Source organism: Homarus americanus, unplaced genomic scaffold (genome assembly GCF_018991925.1).
Source record: "Homarus americanus isolate GMGI-L3 unplaced genomic scaffold, GMGI_Hamer_2.0 scaffold50564, whole genome shotgun sequence".
NCBI lineage: Eukaryota > Metazoa > Arthropoda > Malacostraca > Decapoda > Nephropidae > Homarus > Homarus americanus.
In genome coordinates this window covers 4,230,692-4,253,368 of record NW_024715014.1, presented here as the reverse complement: position 1 = coordinate 4,253,368, position 22,677 = coordinate 4,230,692, and the positions used below count along the sequence as shown (strand labels likewise).

General features: G+C 37.7%; 1 protein-coding gene across 8 annotated transcripts in view; it reads left to right on the top strand.

Annotated features, from left to right (window-relative positions):
* The window catches only part of LOC121853589 (spermine oxidase-like), a 95,761-nt gene that overhangs the window by 27,496 nt on the left and 45,588 nt on the right, over nt 1-22,677 (top strand). For all 8 annotated transcript variants that reach the window (XR_006086363.1, XM_042347839.1, XM_042347848.1 and 5 more), the window contains 4 exons: nt 1,107-1,230; nt 2,541-2,650; nt 19,707-19,846; nt 21,566-21,724. Coding sequence is in view for 7 of the 8 variants with exons in the window: in XM_042347839.1 (XP_042203773.1) it covers nt 1,107-1,230; nt 2,541-2,650; nt 19,707-19,846; nt 21,566-21,724 (533 nt within the window). In the remaining variant the exon portion in view is untranslated. The remainder of the gene's footprint in view (nt 1-1,106; nt 1,231-2,540; nt 2,651-19,706; nt 19,847-21,565; nt 21,725-22,677) is intronic.

Genomic DNA, 22,677 nt, shown 5'->3' with positions numbered 1-22,677 from the left:
AATGTGGAAACGCGTAAAGTGGGACCGCGTAAAGCGAGGGTTGACTGTATAAAACTTCTTTCAGAGAGCAGTGTTCAGATTTCTCATTTGTTTTGTTAATGTATTATGCTTAGAGCATTCGAGAACTTCCTCTGCTGACTGTACATGTCAAATATGATGGTATTAATAGGTAAATTAGTCATGTTATGAATAGAAAAAAAAGTAAGGGTTATTAAGTATTTCGAGGCATTTCACCACCCATCCAACATAATTTTATTATCTGAACCCTGTGTCAAACATAATAGCTTCCTTTATTTATCTTTTAGCCACTGAAACTAGAGGTGGCCATGTCGAGGGAAGGAGACCAGTGGGCTGTACGGGATCCCTCCATTGTTCTTGATAGTCTTTTATAGGGTTATTTTGAAGCTTAGTACTGTTTCAATTCCACAGCTTGAGCTACATTAGTAGACTGTTACATAGGTTTACCACCCTCTCTGTGAAGAAGTATTTACTTGTGTTCATTCTGCATGGAAAATGCAAGTAAATTATCTCTAGTGTTAGGTAGGTAATCATTATAAAAAAAATAAAAATTTCATATGGGAACGTTTCTTCAAGAAAAAATATCATTATGCTTAAGAAAAATGTTTATACATGACATTATACATCTGCTAAGAACATGAAATTTGTTTCTAGGTAATCCTTATATATTTAGCACCAAATAACTAAAGAAGAACAGTTGTGAAAAAATAAGTGCATACAGTGGAGTTGCAATAATGTGCAAACTACAAATTTGCATTCTTAAATTCACCGGTACTGTAAGTCCTTGCTAGACATTGTCCCAGACAATGTTGTTTCGCTATAACGATGCTGCTCTTTAGATACCCATGATCCCAACCCGTCCAATTCGTTATAACGTTGACCCTAACGTTGTCACCCAGCACGGACTACTTAATGTGTCACTCAGAATATGGACTCTTGCCGCACGGCTCTCTCTGAGCGCATCACGGCATCCACAAGCACTTTGTTCTTAGTCTTTCTTATGTTTATACAGTCTATGGACATGTTTAAATGTTTTTACTGCAAATCACTATACAGGACTATAACTTTGTTTGTCTTCTCTTCAAAAGCTCTTCATGGGGATCAAATCCATGGATCAAAGGATCATATAGTTTATGCACCATGAAGACAGAAGCTATGGGTGTCAAGGCTGCTGACTTGGCTGAACCTCTAATTGATTCAAATAATGTTCCAGTAAGTAATCTTGTATGTGGAAAGAATGGTTACAACTTGTGTAAATGTAATTAAAGCAGTTTGTGTGAGAATAAGATGAAGGTACAGCGAAGGAGAGAATTAAGGGGGGATGTGCAAGATTAGTTAATATAAGAGAAGCTCTATAGGTACAACAAAGCATTAGTGAATGAGTCATTGGATGTGGTACATTCCTTGAACAAAAAATAGTTGTAGCTAGACTTGCTTTGATGTGCAAAATTCCTACTAATCTCCTACATAGACATTTTGATACACTTATTCCAAAATTTTAATCAGTTCATAAAGTCATTTCTGGTGGCTATTGTTTGAGTCAAGTTTTTAAGTGGCTAATATTGTATAACTTGTTTCATATGTCTGTTATTAAAAGATAAGGCTTCAGCTGTCTCTCCTCTTAAAATATAGAATATACAGTACCTCTACTCCAGTTAACACAGGTCTTCCTATTAGTGCAGAACAGACTGACCATGATTTACAAAAGGGTTGTCTTCCTGAAGAACTTTTCATTAAAAATTTTCTTTGTAAAAGCACGGTACAGTATTTTGTCTCCCAATGACTTTCATTTTAAAATGGGAAACATGATCCAAAGAAATAAAATCTTCCTCAAAATTTACTAAAATGTTAATGAAGGCCTATTTAAGGACATTTATTGTGGTAAACAGAATGTAAACCATAAGAATCTGTACAGTAATAATAGTCGTAGTACAGAATTAGCTGTAATTAGTTCATTTAACCTAAATTAAAATGTGTTCCCTTACATTTGGTGTACGAAGGAGTTATTACTCACTTATGCAGTCATGAAGGAGTTATTACTCATGTATGCAGTCATTATCACCATCATTGTTAATCTCCTCTTGTGGTACTCTGATACACCAAGTACTGTATCACAATTACTTTCACAAATGTTATAAATTTCTGGTTCCCTAATCTATACGGTAGTGTGCTTAAATAACTCGGTTAACATTTGCTGTCTCAAAAATGATTTTGTAAGATGTAAAACCCTTTTTTCATTAATTTTTGTCCATGTTTGTAAATTATTTTCTGAAATTATTACACAAACTCTTCAGGAACATGGCTGCACACACCAAGGGTCTAGACTAATCTGTACAGTATACTGGCCTGGGTTATCACAGGATGCCCTAAGATACCTGTAATTTTTTGTAATTTTGGGATTTTTTTTTTTTTAATGGGGCCTGCCTGTACTTGTTTTTGTGAACTTTATTTTTGTTGAAATTATTGAGTTGCTTCAAATGGAAATATGAATTAAAATTGGCAATATTTTTTTCATTTTTCAGCTTGTTTGCTTTGCTGGAGAAGCAACCCATGATTGCTATTATTCTACTGTCCATGGTGCTCTGGAAACTGGTTGGAGAGAAGCTGACAGACTTGTAAAATACTTAAAAAGGTGACTATTTTTCTCCTTCATTCAAATGGTGCATTTAATTTACAAAATGATCACTGGTGGTTCTTGCATAATATTCCCCAAATCATTAATATTTTGTTTTTGTTGTAAAAATTTGTATAATTATAGAAATTGATTACTGAAAAGTAAGACAATCTGACACTGGAGCTTTTTTATTATACAGTCAACCCTCACTTTACGCGGTCCCACATTCCGCGTTTCCACGTTTACGCGGTGCCCTGCCGGAACCCAGGGTGCTCACATTCCGCGGTGCGTGTACCCCTTTACGTGGAGAACGGCTGGCTAGCCGCGCCATTTTTTGATCCAAACCTCCCGCTATCTCTCCTGCCCTCTCCCGCCATCCGCCATGTTGTGTAAGCGGCACGAGCATGGTGCGCACGAGGTCGCCCAGTCATCAAAACATTACCAGTTCTTCACCCGCCACCCACCACAGCCGGCCCAAGTCAGTGATCGTGATAATTATAGTGAGGATATGGACTTATATGGACTTTGAGGGGTTTGACAAAAAGGCCCTGCAAGCCTCTGTGGTGGATAGTGATACAATTGATACAGGTGAGGGCCAATAATCTGCCCTCTGCCTCGGAACCAACCGCCCATCCCGTGTGCCCAGCCATCTTTTCTACTAATGTACCGTATATCACGGCCTATAAGGCGGCGGGGTGCATAAGACGCCCCCCCCAAATTTCCATTTAAAAAGTAGCTTTTGAGCTCTATTTGCTGTATAAGACCAGTACCCCAAATGTGACACTTACCCACTGACTCAGTAGTCCTTTACCAACCATCCTTGATTTTTTAAAATAAGGCCAATTCACTTCAAGTAATGTCATCAAATTATACCCGCTGGTGTAGTGTAAACACTAGTGACGTCACTGAAGCGTGGTGGGAGTGTTCCCTCGTCTCGGTGGTGTGACTATTTATACAACATGTGGTTCAACAGCAACCACCGTATTCTAATTGTGGTGTTTCATTAGGATTTGAGTGAAAAAGGTTACCAGTATGTACTTACTACATACATTTATTACACAAATATATATATATATATATATATATATATATATATATATATATATATATATATATATATATATATATATATATATATATATATATATATATATATATATATATATATATATATATATATATATATATATATATATATATATATATATACTGAATATACTATGTACAAAAAATGAATGTTCAATGAATTATTTATGGTGCATTAGGGTACTGGTCACTTCTGATGGGCTATAAATAGCCTTCTTTATCTCCCCTACATCTCACCCTGAGCCAGACGGAAGGGTCTTGGTAAATAACATGTTTGCTTATTTTCCATTTACTTTAAATAGATTTACCGAATTATTTGTTTTATTTATTTATTTATAATATACTGTAATATATTAAACACACTGTAATTATTTTCTTTAATTTATAAACTGTTTTGCGACAAAGGAATGTTCTCCAGTAGTGTTTCATTAGGATTTGAGTGAAAAAATATTACGTACTTACACAATTGTTCCTCTTACTTTGACAACACAACATACATACAGTATATTATTTCTCAGTTTTGATCTTTTTTTTTAATTTTTGTATTTATTTATAGTTAGTTACTTAAAATAAGGCCAATTCACTTCAAGTAATGGCATCAAATATTACCAGCTGGTGTAGTGTAAACACTAGTGACGTCACTTGAGCGTCTGTAATTAACCGTCGATAGTTTCAAGAATTAATGCACTCATTTACTGAATATTCTTTGGAAAAAAATAAAATTTAAATCAATTATTTATAGGAGATAAATATTATTATGAGTAAATATACCGATACCGGTATGCATTACTGACCACCTCCACGGCTCCTCACTGGCAAATGGGGGGGGGGCGTGGGGAGGGGTGTGTGATGATAGCTGTGTTTATTATAGGGGTATAAATCTCTTTTACGGTATGTTAGACAGGTTTATAATACATTTTTATTATTTTAATATACCGGTAATCTTAATTTGAATCCAGCTTGCCAAACGTAAGTTTCAGTATAAAATAATTAGTGGTAAGACCTTGTGAGTGGCTTACGATGTTTTCATCACCACTCTTGACACACTAAACCACAATATTTAAGAGGTAAGAATTTTAAACTTGGTGGTTTAGACGACCCCCTAACTTTGGGCAGATTTTTTTAATGTTCAAATTTCGTCTTATAGGCCGTGATATACGGTAAGTGTTAAAAAACCTAATATTATTGATATTTCTCGTAATTATTAATTGTGTGTGCATACAATCATAAAGTTAAGATAGTATTTTTACTACAACATAGTTGTGTGTCGTCAAAAAGTGGAGTTTGGGGGTCGGCCCGTTCTCTATTTCAATTAATCCCATATGTTATGTTGTTCACTTTACGCGTTTCTCACTTTCCGCGGTACCCTGTGGGTTATATTAACCGCGTAAAGTGAGGGTTGACTGTAGTTTAATTTGTCATTGCCACCAATTACCAGCTTATTGGCCATTTGAACAGTTGGTCTGTTCTTTGTTACAAAGTTCATTGTCCAATGTTAGTAAGTACTGGAGGAAACTGGAATAGCACAGTCCAGAAAATGTGAGCCCTAAAAAAAATTAATCTTTTGGGGTCTGGACATAACCCTGCTTATCGGTATTGTTTCCGGAAAATGAGACATAAGTCTGGTTGTCAAGAACTGTTCTAACTTGTATGACGATTATGTACTGTAAAGTGTTTACCTGTAGTATAACTATTAGAAGGCTTCTCCATGTGTACTGGCTAGGAGTGTCACCAACCAGGGCTGCCCAATAATCCTTATGACAAGTCAGATAAAATCACGAGTCCCTCGTGATAATTTTGACTTGTGAAAGTGAACATAGACCTTGTAAATAGATCCTACTCTTTTGAAAGGTTTTATGTTGAACAATTTTTTAATCTGTATGAGAATGCATTGCATGAATATTGATTAATACTCATCAGCTGACTCACCAATACAGGAAAAGATGGTGCGTGTGTGTATAGTAATTAACCCTGGAAGCCCAGGTGATGTTCCTCTACGTCCACCATAGCGACCCCGGGTGATGTTCCTTAATTTTTTCGAAATAGTTTGAGTGTCCAGGCGGGACGAAATACTTTGTATAGGATATTTATTTACCTGGTAACCTAACTCCCATGTAATCTTAGTCTAGTCTAGTCTAGTGGTCCAGTTACCCACCAGCTCTCATGAGGGATGCATGTCCTTCAATGTCTCGTGACCCGCCTCGCTCCTCCACACACTTGACAGTAGTACTGTTCATCAAGAGTTTCTTAATTTGAGTGACACTGATGTAGTATTGGGTGATAAAAAAGGGGGATGGGAAGTAAATAGACCTAGAGGATGTAGAGTTTGTTGAGGCAGCCAGCAGTGAGGACAGTAATACAGACAATGGTGCTCACTCCCCTCCCCACCAGCCACCCTCTCAGAAAGGTTGTGGTCGTGATGGGCGTGGACATAGGGGGACCATGTGCACACCATGTACAATAGTACGCTTGGAGTGACTGCACTAATTTTACATCTTTTTTCATTATAGGAAATACAACAAAGCCTAGGATACCCTTTGTTGCCCAAATGGTGAAGTCGTAGCGAGGTTCTGGGTTCGATTCCTGACGAGTGCCATGCTCTTCATTTTTCATATTTTTTACTGTTTTATATTATTTTCTTTATTTCTGAGCCACATAGTTTGTACAGTGGTCCCTCGATTAACTAACACAATTCATTCCAGAAGGTTGTTCGTTAACTGAAAATTTCGTTAACCGAAACCATTGTTTCAATGGGAATTTGGGTAATTGGTTCCAGCTCACCGAAAATTACATACAAAGTAAAAATAAATGCAGTAAAGTACACTTGCCTTGAGGTGTGTATGTAGAAGGCTCCTGGTTGATGATGATGTGAATTAAAAGTGGGGGTGGAGGAGAAGGGAGAAGAGAAGGAAGTGAGGGTGGAAGAGAAATCACCCCATGCTTCATGCCGTCAAATAACCCATAAAATTTTAAGTTCACTGGGTGTAATTCAAGATTATTTTCTTTAAATCAACACTGCACTGCACTATATATTGTCAATATGTAAAATAGATTTCAGAATGACGAATAATTGTACTGTAAAAACATAAAAATAGTTTATGTTCAAAAGAGTCACAAGCAAGATGTTACCTCCACTGACCAGAGATACAAACTGACACCTGTTTGGTGAGTTGAGTGGCTGTTTGGCGCACTAAAAACTAGTTTCATGTACTTCAATTATGTTCAATAATTGTTAAAATTACTAAAAATTTTAATATAAAACTTTTAAAATATTGAATAGTACAACCTTCTTGATATTTACTCAAATGGGAACGAATTTAAGCCCTAGATCCGATTACTGTATTGGCGGACTAATATTCCAGCTGGTGAGCAAGCGAAAACACGTAAGGAATTCGTTAATCGAATTTTTTTTGTTAACCGAATTGAATATTCTTATGGAAGGTAATTCGTGAACCGAAATTTCGTTAAACGAGGCGTTCGTTAACTGAGGGACCACTGTATAGAGTAGAATAATTGTTAAAGAAGTCCATTTATCGGAGACACGCACCACCTGGAGTCAGCTGGCACGGCTATCATGGGGAGAGATGTGCAGATTGCCATCTCTTAAGGTAATGTACCAAAGTTAAACAGTATTTTATTATTTTTTTCATAGTAGGTAGTAAATTGAAGTAACTGTGTACTATTTATTATTAGTTAGGTAGCTAATGATCTTGTTTGTAAACCGATTTCATAATTTTTGTGGTATGATATTGGGGTATTTTTGTCATTGGGGAACTGAACCCTATTTTTTCCCATATGTTTATCTATTTGTGATACATAAATTTACCTGACAAATGTTTTGGGGGAATCTAACCCATTTGTATCTTGAGGGATATCTGTATACTGTATATAGTAGACAGTGGAGTCCCAATAATTTGCAGGTTAGGTACCAGAAGAAATAGTGAAGGGGTTAATGAGTCTATTGGGATTGTCATACATTAGTTGTGTTGCATCTTGATCTTTGATGTTTGTTGTGTAACTGAATCAGGACTGACCAACTCAGTGTTCCTACCTCCTCCCTTTGGGGTGTGAAGGTAATCTGAGTCTGGAAGTTGGTTCCTGGCAGCAGTTTTTGCAACTGATGTTGAAAATAGCCGATCAGGGGCATATGGTATATGTGTTAATGCTCTTCAGCCTTCTCCATTTTTAGGGTACCTTCATGTCAAGGGTTATCCATAGAGGGGCCCCTTTATGAAGATGAAGGCTAATCTGATATAAACTTTGCTAAAATGTAATTCAGCATTAAACATTGCACAGGATTATTAGGTGAGGTTTTCACCCGATTATTTTCTTTTTCAGTAACCGGGCCCACTTGTAAAGCTGTGCCAGTCACTGCATATATTATGTGCAACTGTGGCACACTTTTTTATAGCCACATACTTGCAGCAACCCTTTAGTATAGGTTCACACTCAACATTCATAGAAGTGATGGCATTTTTATTAATACTGTATTTCTGACAGTTTTTCCTCTATCCATTTGATGCATTTAAACAAGATACAGTATTTTATATTTTACTGTATAGTATAGTAGAATTTTCTCTTAGTTTCAGTTGTACTGAGCTGTGTGTGTGTGTGTGCGTGTGTCTGTGTGTGTCAAAAACCTCAAAATATACAGTTACACAATTGGGGAATGGGTCACTTGATTAACTGATAATATACAAGTAACATAAGTTAATAGGAATATGTCATTTACAACATTATCAATAGAATATCCCTGACTATCTTAAAATAATTTTAAATAATATTTGTTATATACCTCCTCATGCTGGCTGAAGCCAAAACATTATTGAATTCACTCTAGGCTCTCTATATACACTGTACTCTCACTAATTCAGATCATTATAATTCAGATGTTGGCTTAATTCGTATGTTTTTCAATAATTAATTAAATTGCTTGAATTCAGAATGAATCCTAAGTAACCAAGTAGTTCCAAAAAGTTGCACGGCAACTGGATTGAAAATTCAGGCCATAGTTTGAACTGTTCCCCAAGCAGGTTTGGGTCAAGTGTAATCCCACTTGAACAATTCCCATTTTTAATTGTTATTAATTTAATAATTAAATGTTATTCATTTGTATTAAAATATTTCATGTTATACCTGTATGCGTATTCATGAAAAATAAAGCATTTGTTGATCCTCCCAGTAAGTCAGGTTGACAATCTTAATATTCATGTGACCTGTGGTCAGGTCAATTGATGTCAGGTGACCTCATAATAGCATCAAGGCTAAAACAGTTGGTGAGGTCACTTAGTTAGGTCACGAGTTTGGGAGGAAAGTCAGTTATCTTTATAATTAAATATTCCTAATATAATTATGTATTTTGTTATTCTTAATCTAATTTATAATATATTTCTATAATAAACACAATATTTCTAATAGAATTTGTGATGTATGGATGATTTTTTATCTTTAATCATCTTTCTGGGAATCATCTGAGTGGAAAGAAGTTGTTTATCTGGGAATTGCTGTAGTGGCATGTAATCTTGGTTCATGCTGCCATCAAGTGAGAGCGGGTCACCAGTGCAGGCAGAGGTTATGCAGGGCTGCCACCTCATCAGTTGAAATGCTTAGTGCTTTATAGCAGGTGATTTTCTCGTTGATTTATTGGATAATGTTGCTAATTGTGTCGATGGAAATGTAAATTGAAAGATTTTGCAAGATTTTAAATAAATAATATTAATGCTATTTGTAATAAAATGGAACGTAGACTATTATTACATCATGGATGCCCAAATGTCTGACAACACCCAAATGTTTTACCAGTGTAGCATGCATGTTGGACGCTAGTGTTATCCTTGGATTTATATACAGGTAGTTCTGCTATAACGCGATAATTGTGTTCTTGTAAAATATCGTGTTATAGAAAATCGCGTAATAGAAATAACAGGGCTTATGGAGAAAATAGGGTTAGGTGCAGATTACTCGAAATCGAAAAAATTTAGTATTTAGCCTAACACAAAGGATAGCACAGTCTAAATAAATGTTACATTCATATCTAATAATGAAATCATACAGTAAATGTAACACTTTACTTGATGGGGGAGAAGGGTGATTTTGAGGTTGATAACATTGAGCTTCTCTTCAAGTGTTATATCCTTTCTTTTACGATAATCACCGGGAATTCTATCATCAGAACGCTTTTTGGAGATATTCTTCTTTACCATATTCACAGTTAATACCACAAAATTGGAGAAATAGTAAGCAAAAATCGCGTTATAGCAAACAAGCGTTCGCGTTATACAAATATTGTTCCGAATTCATAAATCGCGTTAGAGCAAATTCGCGTTATCAAAACACGCGTTATAGCAGAACTCGCTGTATGTACATATTATCAGCTCACCTCGTAATGTAAATGTTCTATTTATTTATTACTGTATTACAGTTCAGTTCAGTCACCTCAACTTACGACGGGGTTCCGGACTGACGACCAGGTCGTAAGTCGAAAATGCGAAAATAATACATAGAAATTCTAAAATGAAATACGCTACAGTAAAAGTAATTAATAATGAAAAATTAATAAAGTGTTACTGTGCACTTCACTTTACTGTAGTCAGCTGAATGCACACGGGACGTCAAATAATTTTTCAATTAAACATGGAGACTACATTAATTGGATGAAGCAGGAGGAGACAGGGCTGGGTGGGTCATCAATTTTGCTTTCTTCAGACAGGCTAACATACGTACTTTCTTGTTGAAGGTATTGGCTCATCTTTAGGGAGTGAAGAGGCAGCAGTGGTGGGGTGTGAGGAGACAGCAGTGGGGGGACGTCTTAAAATATATGCCCAATTTAGACTGCACAGTTTGCCTTTTCTTTTCATTGTAAATCTCCCTGCAGCAAGCAATTGCATCTTGGATCTGTCTGTCAATTTTTGCAAAATGCTCTACATTTTGATCCATTTCTTCAAATATTTGCATCCCCTTATTAATAGTAGCAATGCCTCTGCCTTGTCCTTCAAAATTGTTGATATCGTCAAGTGAGAGAAGCCAAGGTCGCGTGAAATGGTTGCTACCATTTTTCCATTTTCATATTGCATTATTATTTTCATTTTCATCTCAAAAGTAATTGACTGTCTCCTTTTCTTATCAGCGCCACGAGAACTTTCACTTCTACTCTTTCCAGCCATTTTAAAGGGAATTAGAACAAAAATTTTGTCAGTACCTGTACACAGCGCGATCACTAACAACAACAACTGCCAAACACCAACTGAGCGGGCTACAGTATGGATGCTGTACACCACGAGGCGGCTCAGCCCACGCTGTTGTACGGGACGGAAACGTTTCGGTACTAGAAAATACGTAATTTGAAAAATATTTTATACGACTGAGGCGGTCGGATGTCCGGGTTGTAGTGAATCGAGGAGTACCTGTATTTAATTTATTATTACTGTATGCACATTTAAAAAAAATATTTGTTTGCACAGTATACTTTATGTGGCAGCCATGGCATGGTAACTGAGCACAGTATGTTTGTTGGTTGGAATAATGAGGAACGATTTGAAAAAGGTGCAAAAACTGAACAAAACCAAAGAATAATCGAACCAAAAAACAAAAGTTGAACTTCTAGAATTATGTCAATACAGTATTCTGAACTTGGTTAATTCGGATTTTGGGGTAAGTTGAGTGACCCAGATGCCCTTTTTTGTCGAATTAATGAGGGTATAGTGTACTAATTTATACATTTTTCTTATCAAGTGATTTGCTTTCTAGTCCAACTTAATGTACAAGAATTGTCTGATGACAGTAAACTTCAACTGCATGTGCATTTGCTTCTATGTTCTTCCTTTCAGGTAGTTAACTATTGTAGGTCCAACATTACGTATTATTACTTATATTTTTATGGGAATTAACCCACTTGGGCACAGGTCATCGACCAACATCAGTTCATCAGTGCGGGGGGGGTTGAACTTAAAATGAATACAGAAATGGAAAATATAAAACAAATAAGGCAGAAAGTCAGTCACATGAACAACCTGAGACTTGGTCACAATATTTGTGATGACATAGCAGTACATTATGCTCCCAATATCTTCCAAGGCAGTAGTACCTCCTTATTTGATAGATGCTTACTACTTATTCTAATGTAATTTAGAAATAAATAGAATACAGTGATCCCTTGGTTAACGAATTACCTTCCATAAGAATATTCAGTTCGGTTAACAAAAAAAATTTGGTTAACGAATTCCTTACAAATTCCTTTCAACGTGTTTTTGCTTGCTCACCAACTGGAATATTAGTCCGCCAATACAGTAATCGGTTCTAGGGCTTAAATTCGTTCCCATTTGAGTATATATCAAGAAGGTTGTACTATTCAATAATTTTAAAAGTTTTATATTAAAATTTTTAGTCATTTTAACAATTTTTGAACATAATTGAAGTACAGGAAACTAGTTTTTAGTGCGCCAAACAGCCACTCGACTCACCAAACAGGCGTCAGTTTGTATCTCTGGTCAGTGGAGGTAACATCTTGCTTGTGACTCTCTTGAACATAAACTATTTTTATGTTTTTACAGTACAGTTATTGGTCATTCTGAAATTTACTTTTCATATTGACAATATATAGTGCAGTGCAGTGTTGATTTAAAGAAAATAATCTTGAATTGCACCCAGTGAACTTAATTTTATGGGTGAAATGATGGCATGAAGCATGGGGTCATTTCTCTTCCACCCCCACTTCCTTCTCTTCTCCCTTCTCCTCCACCCCCACTTCTAATTCCCATTATCATCATCATCATCAACCAAGAGCCTTCTACATGCACACCTCAAAGTAAGTGTACTTTACTGGAACCAATTACCCAAAATCCCATTGAAACAATGGTGTCGGTTAATGAAATTTTTGGTTAACGAATGACCTTCTCGAACGAATTGTGTTCATTAACCGAGGGACCACCGTATAATATAAAACTATAAAATAAGAAAAAGGTAGGTGATGGGAGGTTTGGTTGTTGGTCTGAGCAGAAAGCTCATCTTTTTCCATAACCCCATTAAAGTGACGGTTTGCAATTTCACCAAAATACCCATATTAATTTAGGTTCATTTGGTACCGGGTTATGGAAACATCAATGAATAATTAATCCCTCAACCCACCAAGAAAAAACAATCCCTCTCAACCCCAGATGAGTTACTGTCATATTAGATTCCTGGTGCTTTATTTACATAGGAAGATGAACAGCTGACCATCTAACCAGCTGTTAATGTGAAATAGAACTACTTTTTTTTTTTTTTTTTACAATACTGTATCTGTGTTACAGTATTTTTGGTTGTAATATGTATGATATTTAGTGTTAGTAAAGCAGTTTTGGAACAGTGTTTATTTTTTACTTCTGGATCCTAACTTAATAATTCCATTTAGATCAGTTAAGCTATAATTTATGATTTGATAATTCACACTGTCATCTATAGCTACCTAACACACCAATTATCACAACTCCATTGTATTGTACTGTACTGTATTACTCACACCACACATCTTTCTTCCACCGGTTAAATTGCTGTATTTTTATGAATGTTTCCAGTTCAGGATAGTAGTAATAAAGTTTGTTATTGTGTTGTGTATTTGTTTCATTCTAGAGTCGAGTGTTTGTTGTGTAAGAATCTAACTCCTCTTATAAAAGGAAGAGTGGGAAAATTAGGTTTTGAATTATGGTAAGATTTTATGGAACTTAATCCTTCTGTGTAACTGTACTCTCCTGAACATACACATAATACTGCAACAATTAAGCCAATGGAAGAGGGAGGTGGTGTGTTTGCAGGATTAATAATACAGTACAGTAGAACGTTGATATAACACGAGATACGTTCCTAGAGAGGTCGCTTTAAACCGAATTCGCACTAAATCGAAGTGTTGTTTCAATGGAATAATTTAGTTTGGTACTTGAGAGAAACACAAAATATTAAAAAGACTGTGAGTATATTCAGATGCACCTCACCCCATCTAGAATAAACAAAACATTGTTTTTTATGGTATTATGTTAAAACAAACACTCATCAATCAACACAGCTAAAATTATGGGGCGTGAAATGGTCTGTTTACTAGCGATCAGCTGATGTGAGAGGGTAACCACACCCTGCAAATTACAGTGTACTTCGCAAATGCTGCAGCTTCTGAGAATGGGGGGAGGGCCATTTCGGCATCAAATGTGACTACAATTCTTGCGCAGAAAGAAAAATTTAAAGAAGTGAAAGAGAGAGATAAATCTACTAGAGTGTTTAAAGGTAGATCATTAATTGCAGAAACAGAGAGGTTACTTCTTATTGGGAGTAAAGAAAAACAATTGAAAGGAGATTCCATTTTACTGAATTTATTTGTGAAAGAGCCAGGGAAATAAATGAACATTTGAAGGAAGATCAACCTAGTTCTTCTGAAACTGAGTTTGAAGAGTTTAGGACCAGCAAGGGCTGGTTCGAAAAGTTTAAGGAAAGAAGTGACGTGTTGTTAGGCATGGTGAAGCTGCCCGTGCAGATAAAGAAGGAGCAGCAAAATTTGTAGTGGAGTTCAAGGAACTGATGGATGAAGAGAATTATCTTCAACAACAAGTGTTCAATATGGATGAAACCGGGCTGTTCTGGAAGAAAATGCCCAAAAGGACATTCATCACCGGAGGTGAAGCTTCTTTACCAGGGCATAAACCCATGAAGGACCGTCTCACTCTATTGCTTGGTGCCAATGTTTCAGGGGATTTCCGACTGAAGCCTATGCCTGTCTACCACTCTGAGAACCCCAGGGTGTTCAAGCAACAAAAGGTAGTAAGAGGACAACTTTGAGTTTATTGGAAGTCAAACTGTAAGGCATGGGTAACGAGACAGATCCTTAATGAATGGGCAGTTGAGGTGTTTTGCCCTTCTGTGAAGAGTTACCTAACCACCAATAAACTTCCTTTAAAGGCTCTTCTCCTTCTAGATAATGCCCCTGGTCATGACCCTGAACTTGCCAGCACTTTGGAGGCTCGATTTGACTTTGTCAAAGTGTTATTTTTGCCTCCTAACACTACATCAATTGTGCAGCCAATGGATCAAAATGTAATTAGCAACTTCAAGAAGCTGTACACAAAGAAAATGTTCAGAAGGTGTTATCAGGCAACTTCCACTGATCCTGATCTATCACTGGCACAGTTCTGGAAGATGCAATACATCATCTCGGAGGCTGTAAAATTGATCGTGTCAGCATGGCAAGAAGTCTCCATTCGAGCCCTGAATTCTGCATGGAAAGCACTGTGGCCAACAGCAGTCCATGATTTTGAGGGATTTGAGGAAGAATCGGAGTTGGACCAGGAAATTGTGTCTATTGGTCAGTCAATGGGACTCGAAGTGAAGGAGGATGATGTTGAGGAGCTTGTGATGTCTCATGAGTAGGAACTTACTCCTGAAGATTTGAAACAACTGGATGAGATGCTAGAAACAGACAGTGGTGAGGAGGAAAAGGAAAGTGATAACTATATGTCTTCTTCAGACTTAAAAGATGTTGTTCACTACTGGGAGATGTTCAGGAAACTGGCTTCAAGGCACCCTGATGCGGATACAACAGAACCGATTTTGTGTACTGTGGAGGACAAAGTGGTCTCCTTCAAGAACCAGCTAATGATCAGGAGAAATGCCCCACAACGAAAAATTGACAGTTTCTTCTCTAAAAGGCAGCGTGAGAAAGATGCTTCCACTCAGCCTTCCTCTTCAAAATGGAGAGAGGATTTTCCTGTTGGAAAACCTGTCAATTCAGAGGTTCCTGACATTACTGTGGAAGGTGACTCGCCTTCCAAGAAGCCGTAAAATGCTTCTCCACCCCCACTTCCTTCTCTTCTTCTTTCTCCTCCTCCACCCCCACTTCAATTTCCCATCAGCATCATGAAGCAGGAGCCTTTTACATACACATCTCATATTAAGTGTACTTTACTGCATTTTTTTTTTTACTTTGTAATTTTCGGTGAGCTGGAACCAATTACCCAATATCCCATTGAAACTATGGATTTGGTTAAAAAAAATTTTGGTTAACGAACTACCCTCTGGAACGAATTGTGTTTGTTAACCGAGGGACCACTGTATATCGGGACCCGAATCCAGGTCGTAAGTCGGAATGGTCGAAAGTCCGACATAGATTAAAAAGAAAAGAAAAAAATCTACAATGAAATACAGTACCGGTACACTTAAAAGTAATAAATAATGAGGAATGGATACAGTACAGTAAAAGTAATAAATAATGAGGAATGGATACAGTGTGACTGAGCACTTACCTTTAATGTAGTCAGCTGAATGCACACGGGGCCCCCATAACTTTCTATTTGCAGGTATACGTGGAGACTATATTAATTGGATGAAGCAGAAGAGGAGAGAGGGCTGGGTGGGTCATCAATGTCGCTTTCTTCAGACAGGTTTATGTACTGTGGAAACTTGCTGGTTAAAGGTATTGGATCATCTTGAGGGAGTGAAGAGGCAGCACTGGTGGGGCGTGAGGAGACAGCACTGGGGGACTTCTTAAAATAGATGTCCAATTTAGACTGCACAGTTTGCTTTTTCTTTTCATTATAAATTTCTCTAGCATGAAAGTGCATCTTGGATCATTCTGTCGACTTTGGCATAATGCTCATAATTTTGATCCATGCCATCAAACATTTGCATTCCTTTATTAATTGTAGCAAATGCCTCTGCCATTTGTTTCACTGTAAACTTTTTGGGGGTGCAGGTCCTTCTTCTACATTTAGACTGGCTTCTTCCTCTGCATCTTTGTGTGCTTCCAGTTCGATGAGATCTTCGTTACTGAGCTCTTCTGCTACACTTTCAACCAACTGTTCAACATCTTCATTATCAATTTATAACTCAAGCTGTTTACCTAACTCCACTATATTGTTACTAATGTCCGAAATAACTTCATTTTCATTAAATCCTCTAAAGCTGTTCACATATCTTTTCAGGATTTTCTTCCATATTCCATTCATGCAATGTTTTGTAACCCAATCCCATGCTGCACTAATGTTCTTTATACATGACAAAACATTGTACTCCTTCCAAAACTCTCTGAGCATTTTCTCACCTTCAGTAGCAGCAACAGCCTGAGCGAAGGTCGTACATAAATAATACGCTTTAAAGGCAGCAATAGCACCTTGATCCATGGGTTGGATGACAGAGGTAGTGTTAGGTGGAATGTACACTACCTTAACATCAGGGTGCATGTCGTCCAGGTGTGGTGGGTGTCCCGGAGCATTATCCAAAATAAGCAAAATCTTGAATGGAATCCGTTGTTGCAGACAATACTCCTTGGCTCGAGGAATGAAACAATTCATGAACCAATCCTCAAACAGTACAATGGTCATCCAGGCTTTCTTGTTACTGCGATAAAACACTGGCAGTGTGTGCTTGCTGACATGTTTAAAAGCCCTGGGGTTCTCTGAATGACAGATCATGAAGGGCTTTAGCTTGAAACCAGCAACATTCCTCCCAACAGAAGCGTAATTTTGTCCTTGAGTGCCTTGAATCCTGGCATTGTTTTCGCCTCTTTGTGGATGTATGTCTGCTCAGGCATGCACTTCCACAATAATCCAGTCTCATCCACACTGAATATTTGCTCAGGCAAATAATTCCCTTCCACAATCACATCATCTAACTCCTCCTTAAAACCTTCGGCAGCACCAACATCAGCACTAGCTGCCTCTCCACTCACCTTAACATTGTGTAAACTGTAGCATTTTTAAATCTATTGAACCACCCATGACTTGCTGTAAAGGTTTGCACAGATTCATCTCCTGCCTGCTCCTTCAGGCTTTGGAACATGCTTCTTGCTTTAGCCTGTAAGGTTAGAAGGCTTAAGGGTTCACGCTTCTGTGTTTGGTCTTCTGTCCATATCACCAATAATTTTTCTATATCATGAATAGGACCTTGTCTTTTCTTCAAAATTATAGTTCCCTTTATCGGTGTTGTTCCTTTCACTACATCACGAATACGTTCCTTGTCCTTCAGAATAGTGGATATGGTGAGGTGCGAGAATCCTAGGTCGGGTGAGATTGTTGGTACTGTTTTACCATTCTCATACTGCATTATTATCTTCATTTTCATCTCAAAAGTAATTGCCTGTCTCCTTTTCTTCGGAGCACCACCAGCACTCTCACTTGTATGCTTTCCAGTCATTATATAGTCAATTAAATACGATAATAATGTAAGTACACAGCGCGATCAGTATAGGATACGATAGCCAAACACCAACTAAGCGCTGTACTGAGTGAGTGTAACCATGCAGTGACCCAAGCCAGCCACGCTCTCGCTCATGACGGAAACGTTTTGGTATAGAAAATGCGCAAGTCATTTGAAAACATTTTTGGTCACGACTGTGGCGGTCGTATGTGCGGACGGTAGTACGGTCAGAGCAGGTCGTAAGTGCGGGTTGACGTAAGTTGGGTCAGTCGTAAGTCGGGGACTGCCTGTATATATATTAGTTTGTCCTCAGCCCATCTCCTAGAATAAACAAACACTCATAAATAAACACGGCTAAGATTAAGGGATGCGAAATGGTCTGCTTACTAGTGATCAGCTGATGTGAGAGGGTGGTCGCACTGGTGCCACTCACCACCCGCCTGACTCACCCAACACTCACTTTCCTCTCAACTCATTTTGTAATTACTTTATGTTATCAAAAATAGATTTTCACTCAACTTTAGTTAAGCAATTCATCTTCTGAAGATGCAGAGCCCAACTCAACCAGCACATCATCCACATCACTGTCTAGTGCTGTGGCTGTGGACGCATCTGACACGCGGGAAACTCCATTTCCTCGCTGCAGTGCTTCCAGCACCTTGTTTTTCTGCTCCAGTATAATTGCTTGCCTTAATTTCTTGGCCTTTGTGGTAGTTATTTATGTAGTAGCTGGCCTCTTGGACATAGTGGCGATGGTTGATGCACTTGGTAGAAGGAGATAATGTCACACAATATGTCCGTTCACTTGAGTGTCAGTGCGAGAACTGAGGATGTGGGAGGATAGCGGGCAGCCGTGTAGCGTGCCCAGAGAGGTGTCTGGTGGGAAACATTTGGCGCAAAATTTAAAATAGGAAGTGCCAGATTGACTCGTGCAAAATAGGAAAGATCTGCTTTAAATTAAAATATTGTCCTTAATTGTGGGTGTCGCTTTAAATCAATAATCTTAAATTGAATCGCTTTAAATCGACGTTCTACTGTACAGTATATACCGGTACTGTTGAAATCCTTATACTGTAACACATGTTGCCAATCAACAGTGAGATGTCTACACACACACACTCTGATTTCATGTTTGGTGACTATATCTGCCCTCCTGAGCAAAGGGGTTAGTAATGTACAGTACAGTACTAATATTGTTAAGTGTTTAATTACATCTTCACACTTTCTTAATGAATACAAGAAGGTGAAGTTACTAACCTCCTCTACCTTCCTGCAGTAGGAGAGGGATATATAAATCCCTGAGCAGGTAGTCTGCACCCATACTCGTGTATGGGATAAATGAAAGTTGCTGAATGCCATTCACAACTTATGTAAAGAGAGTGGACTGTGTGTCAGTGTATACCTGGAGGAGTGAAATGATATATATGTTGTGTTGTCAAAGTAAGAGAAACAATTGAGACCTTGCAATTACATGTAAATGAGGCAGAAAGTCCATCAGATCAACAACCTGGGACTTGGTCACAATTTTTGTGATGCCATATGGAAGCACATGCCATTAGGCAACTTTTTATATTACCAATGTCTTTCCAGGCAAAATAGTACTGTACCTCCCTGTTTGTTAGCTGCCTACTGTCTACTACCTGTAAATTAAAGATAACAAAATTGTTGATTACGTTTTGGACTTTTATTAGTACAGTATAGATTTATTAAAAAAAAGAAAAGAAAATATGGATACAGGATTCTTTTTTGATAATTTGTGAATAAAAAATATGTTTTATGTTGTCCATATATATGAAATAGTACCATCATAATTACTGTATGTTAATTTTACTTGCAGTGTGCCAGATTCTACAGAGGCTCAGCACATTGAAGCACGTGAAAAATATGATGTCATCATTATTGGTGCTGGAGCTGCAGGTATTGGGGCAGCAAGAGAGCTTACTTCACAAGGTGTCACCTCCATTCTTATTCTTGAAGGTTAGTGCTTGATAAGTGTGCCTTAAGTGTCTTAAAAGGTTTAAAGTCTAGAAGAAAAAACACAGTCTAGATTCTCATCATTTAGTCTACTTCGAATCTTTGACTTGTTGATATTTAATAGACCATAGTAAGTGGAGCCGAATAAACTAGCATAAATAGCAACCTTCTGTTGCAAATACGGACACTGATCTTGAGGCAAACACTTATAGAAATGTATAGAAATGGAGTAAGTTCCCTTCCATACATTTTGCACAATTATGTCAATTTTGGAGATCAATCTAACTTGGCCTCTAGTTCCATGTCTTCATGGGAAACTGAGAAGGATTACTGAACAGTTGCAAATATTTTTTCTCTTTTTCGGTCTCAAAATTGCTCATCAAATGCTTCCGGAATAATTTCAATCTTTGTTGCATAGTTTTCAGCTTTATAATCCACTGTGTGCTCTTCAAGTATCTGTTGGAAAATGTCTCAACTCTCCTTTAATAAGTTATGACTGAAACAGCTTGAGCTTTTATTCAAATGTTGTTTAGATGACTGGTAATATCAACAAAAAATGATAGAGCCACTCCACATTTTCAAGCTCTTGAAGTGCTTTTCCATTTTCATTGAGAAATATGACCATTTCATCCAATATTATACACTTAAATACTCTAACACCACATTTGGGCAACAAGCAATTTTCTGTACTGCAATACACTATGCCATGCCAAGCTGGCCACAACTACTTCAGCCTCCCAAATCCCAGAAACTCTAAAAGATCCAAAGCAAATCCCTCTGAACAGCAACAAGATGCACTCATACCACAGATATTAGTCCACAATATTAAGAATTAAGAATTTTTCCTGTAAAAGACGACCTTAATATAAGGGGCACACAGTTCATCATTTCAGCATGCAATTCCACACATCCCTGCAATTTCTTGTTGACTCGCCCACCACCCCAAAGACACAAAAATTGTAACACAGCACAGCACAGCACAACACAACACAACACAACACAACACAACACAGTTCCATACTTTGGATAATCTCTCCACTACAATATCCACAAACAAGTACTCAACATATACGGTAAGCAACCTCCTTCATCCAAAGGCTCCAACCAAACTACACACTCTTACGAACACACCACCACCAAATTACACCCACTGTCTGCTCACTGCCTGCCTAACTTTTACTTGACAACCAAATCTTCACATACCCCCAACAGCTTTGCATCCATGTTAAGCAGGAACAACAATAATGAGTGTCATCATATAACCAGATGATTTGCAAGCACACCTTTTGGTTACCAGGTACCATTACTGCATACCTAACATCTTATACAATATGAAACATTTTTGGTCTCTCTTACATATTGTATTATAATTATTTGTCTCTATTTTGTAGGACATAACCCTGATGAATATGGGGGTCCTCTGTACAATAATTCTTGAAGTGGCTCAGTAATGTTTACTTGCTTTATTTATTGAACTGTATATGCTTGATGCTGTATTAGACTTGGGTATCTAAAACATTGCTTGTATTAGTGAATAAATTAGATTAATTTTCTGATAAGCTTTAAGAATAGGAAAAAAATTTCAGAACAGCTCCATATAAGCTTGAAGATGGAAAAGATCAATCTTGAGGTTTTCATTGAAAAGGGATGTTTGTCATCCTGTTCTCAAATGCTTTAACATAAACAAAATAGTAAATTATAGTAATGTATAATTTTCCACAGGAAATGACCGTATTGGTGGGCGTGTGAACACCATTAAAACAGCACGAGGTTTTGTAGATTTAGGTGCTCAGTGGATTCATGGAGAAGATGGTAATGCCATTTTTCAGTTTGCAAATTCCAGGAACCTTCTTGATGACAAGTTGTCTGTGGATGGTAGAGGTGAGTGCCAGCATAATTTGTATTGCTATTACTGTACAGGGGAATCCTGTTAAGTGTAGAAGATGCATTCCCAAGGTAACACACACACACACTTAGCAGAATTCTGCACTAATTTCCTAGACTAGCTACACAAACCCAGACACCAATAATTCCTTTGTATTGTACCTTTAATATACCCTTATACAGTTATAAAATTGTTCTCTTTGAAGATTCACCAAAATGACATATGCATCCAGCTACTGTATATTCGGTGTGACACTAACTATCACTTCAGATGTAATGTTTTTTCTTTACTTTTTTTTCATTTTCTTTAAAAGCCTGTGCTGGATATTTTGGAGCCGTAGTTTCACATAAATCAACACTGTCTTCACAAAAAAAAAAAAGTTGCTATTGCATGTGTTCTGGGTATCAAGTTCTATCTACAGGAGCGAACACAAACACCTGTAGAGTTTTCGTAGGTTCTATTTACTGGATAAACAGATATGTACACAAGGGAGGTGGCGCTCCTTACTCTGTATGGGGGTCAACTAGCCTCTCGGGCGACATGTGGCAATTGATACATTAACAGCTCCCATATGTCGCCAGGCACATTAATTAAGCGTGTGGGACATGGTAAATACATTGCCACACACTGTTAGCTAGGCTGAATAAATAGTGTGTATAAATGGAGCACATACATAATATACATACAGCATACATAATATACATACACCTCCCTCCCCTCTATACGCTCATAGCAAAGCCTTGAGCGGACCTTTTCTTTTGGATCCGTTCCGAGCGTCGAGGGACTTGATCACTGGGGAGGGTATGGGACTCAACACTGGTGGCGGGGTCAGCAGAAGGCGTTGTTACGGGGCGGAGAAAACGGCGGTTCCTCCACCACACACGACCACTGGGTAACCGCACCTGGTAGTCCTGTGACCTACTGAGACCCATGACTACTCCCACTTTGT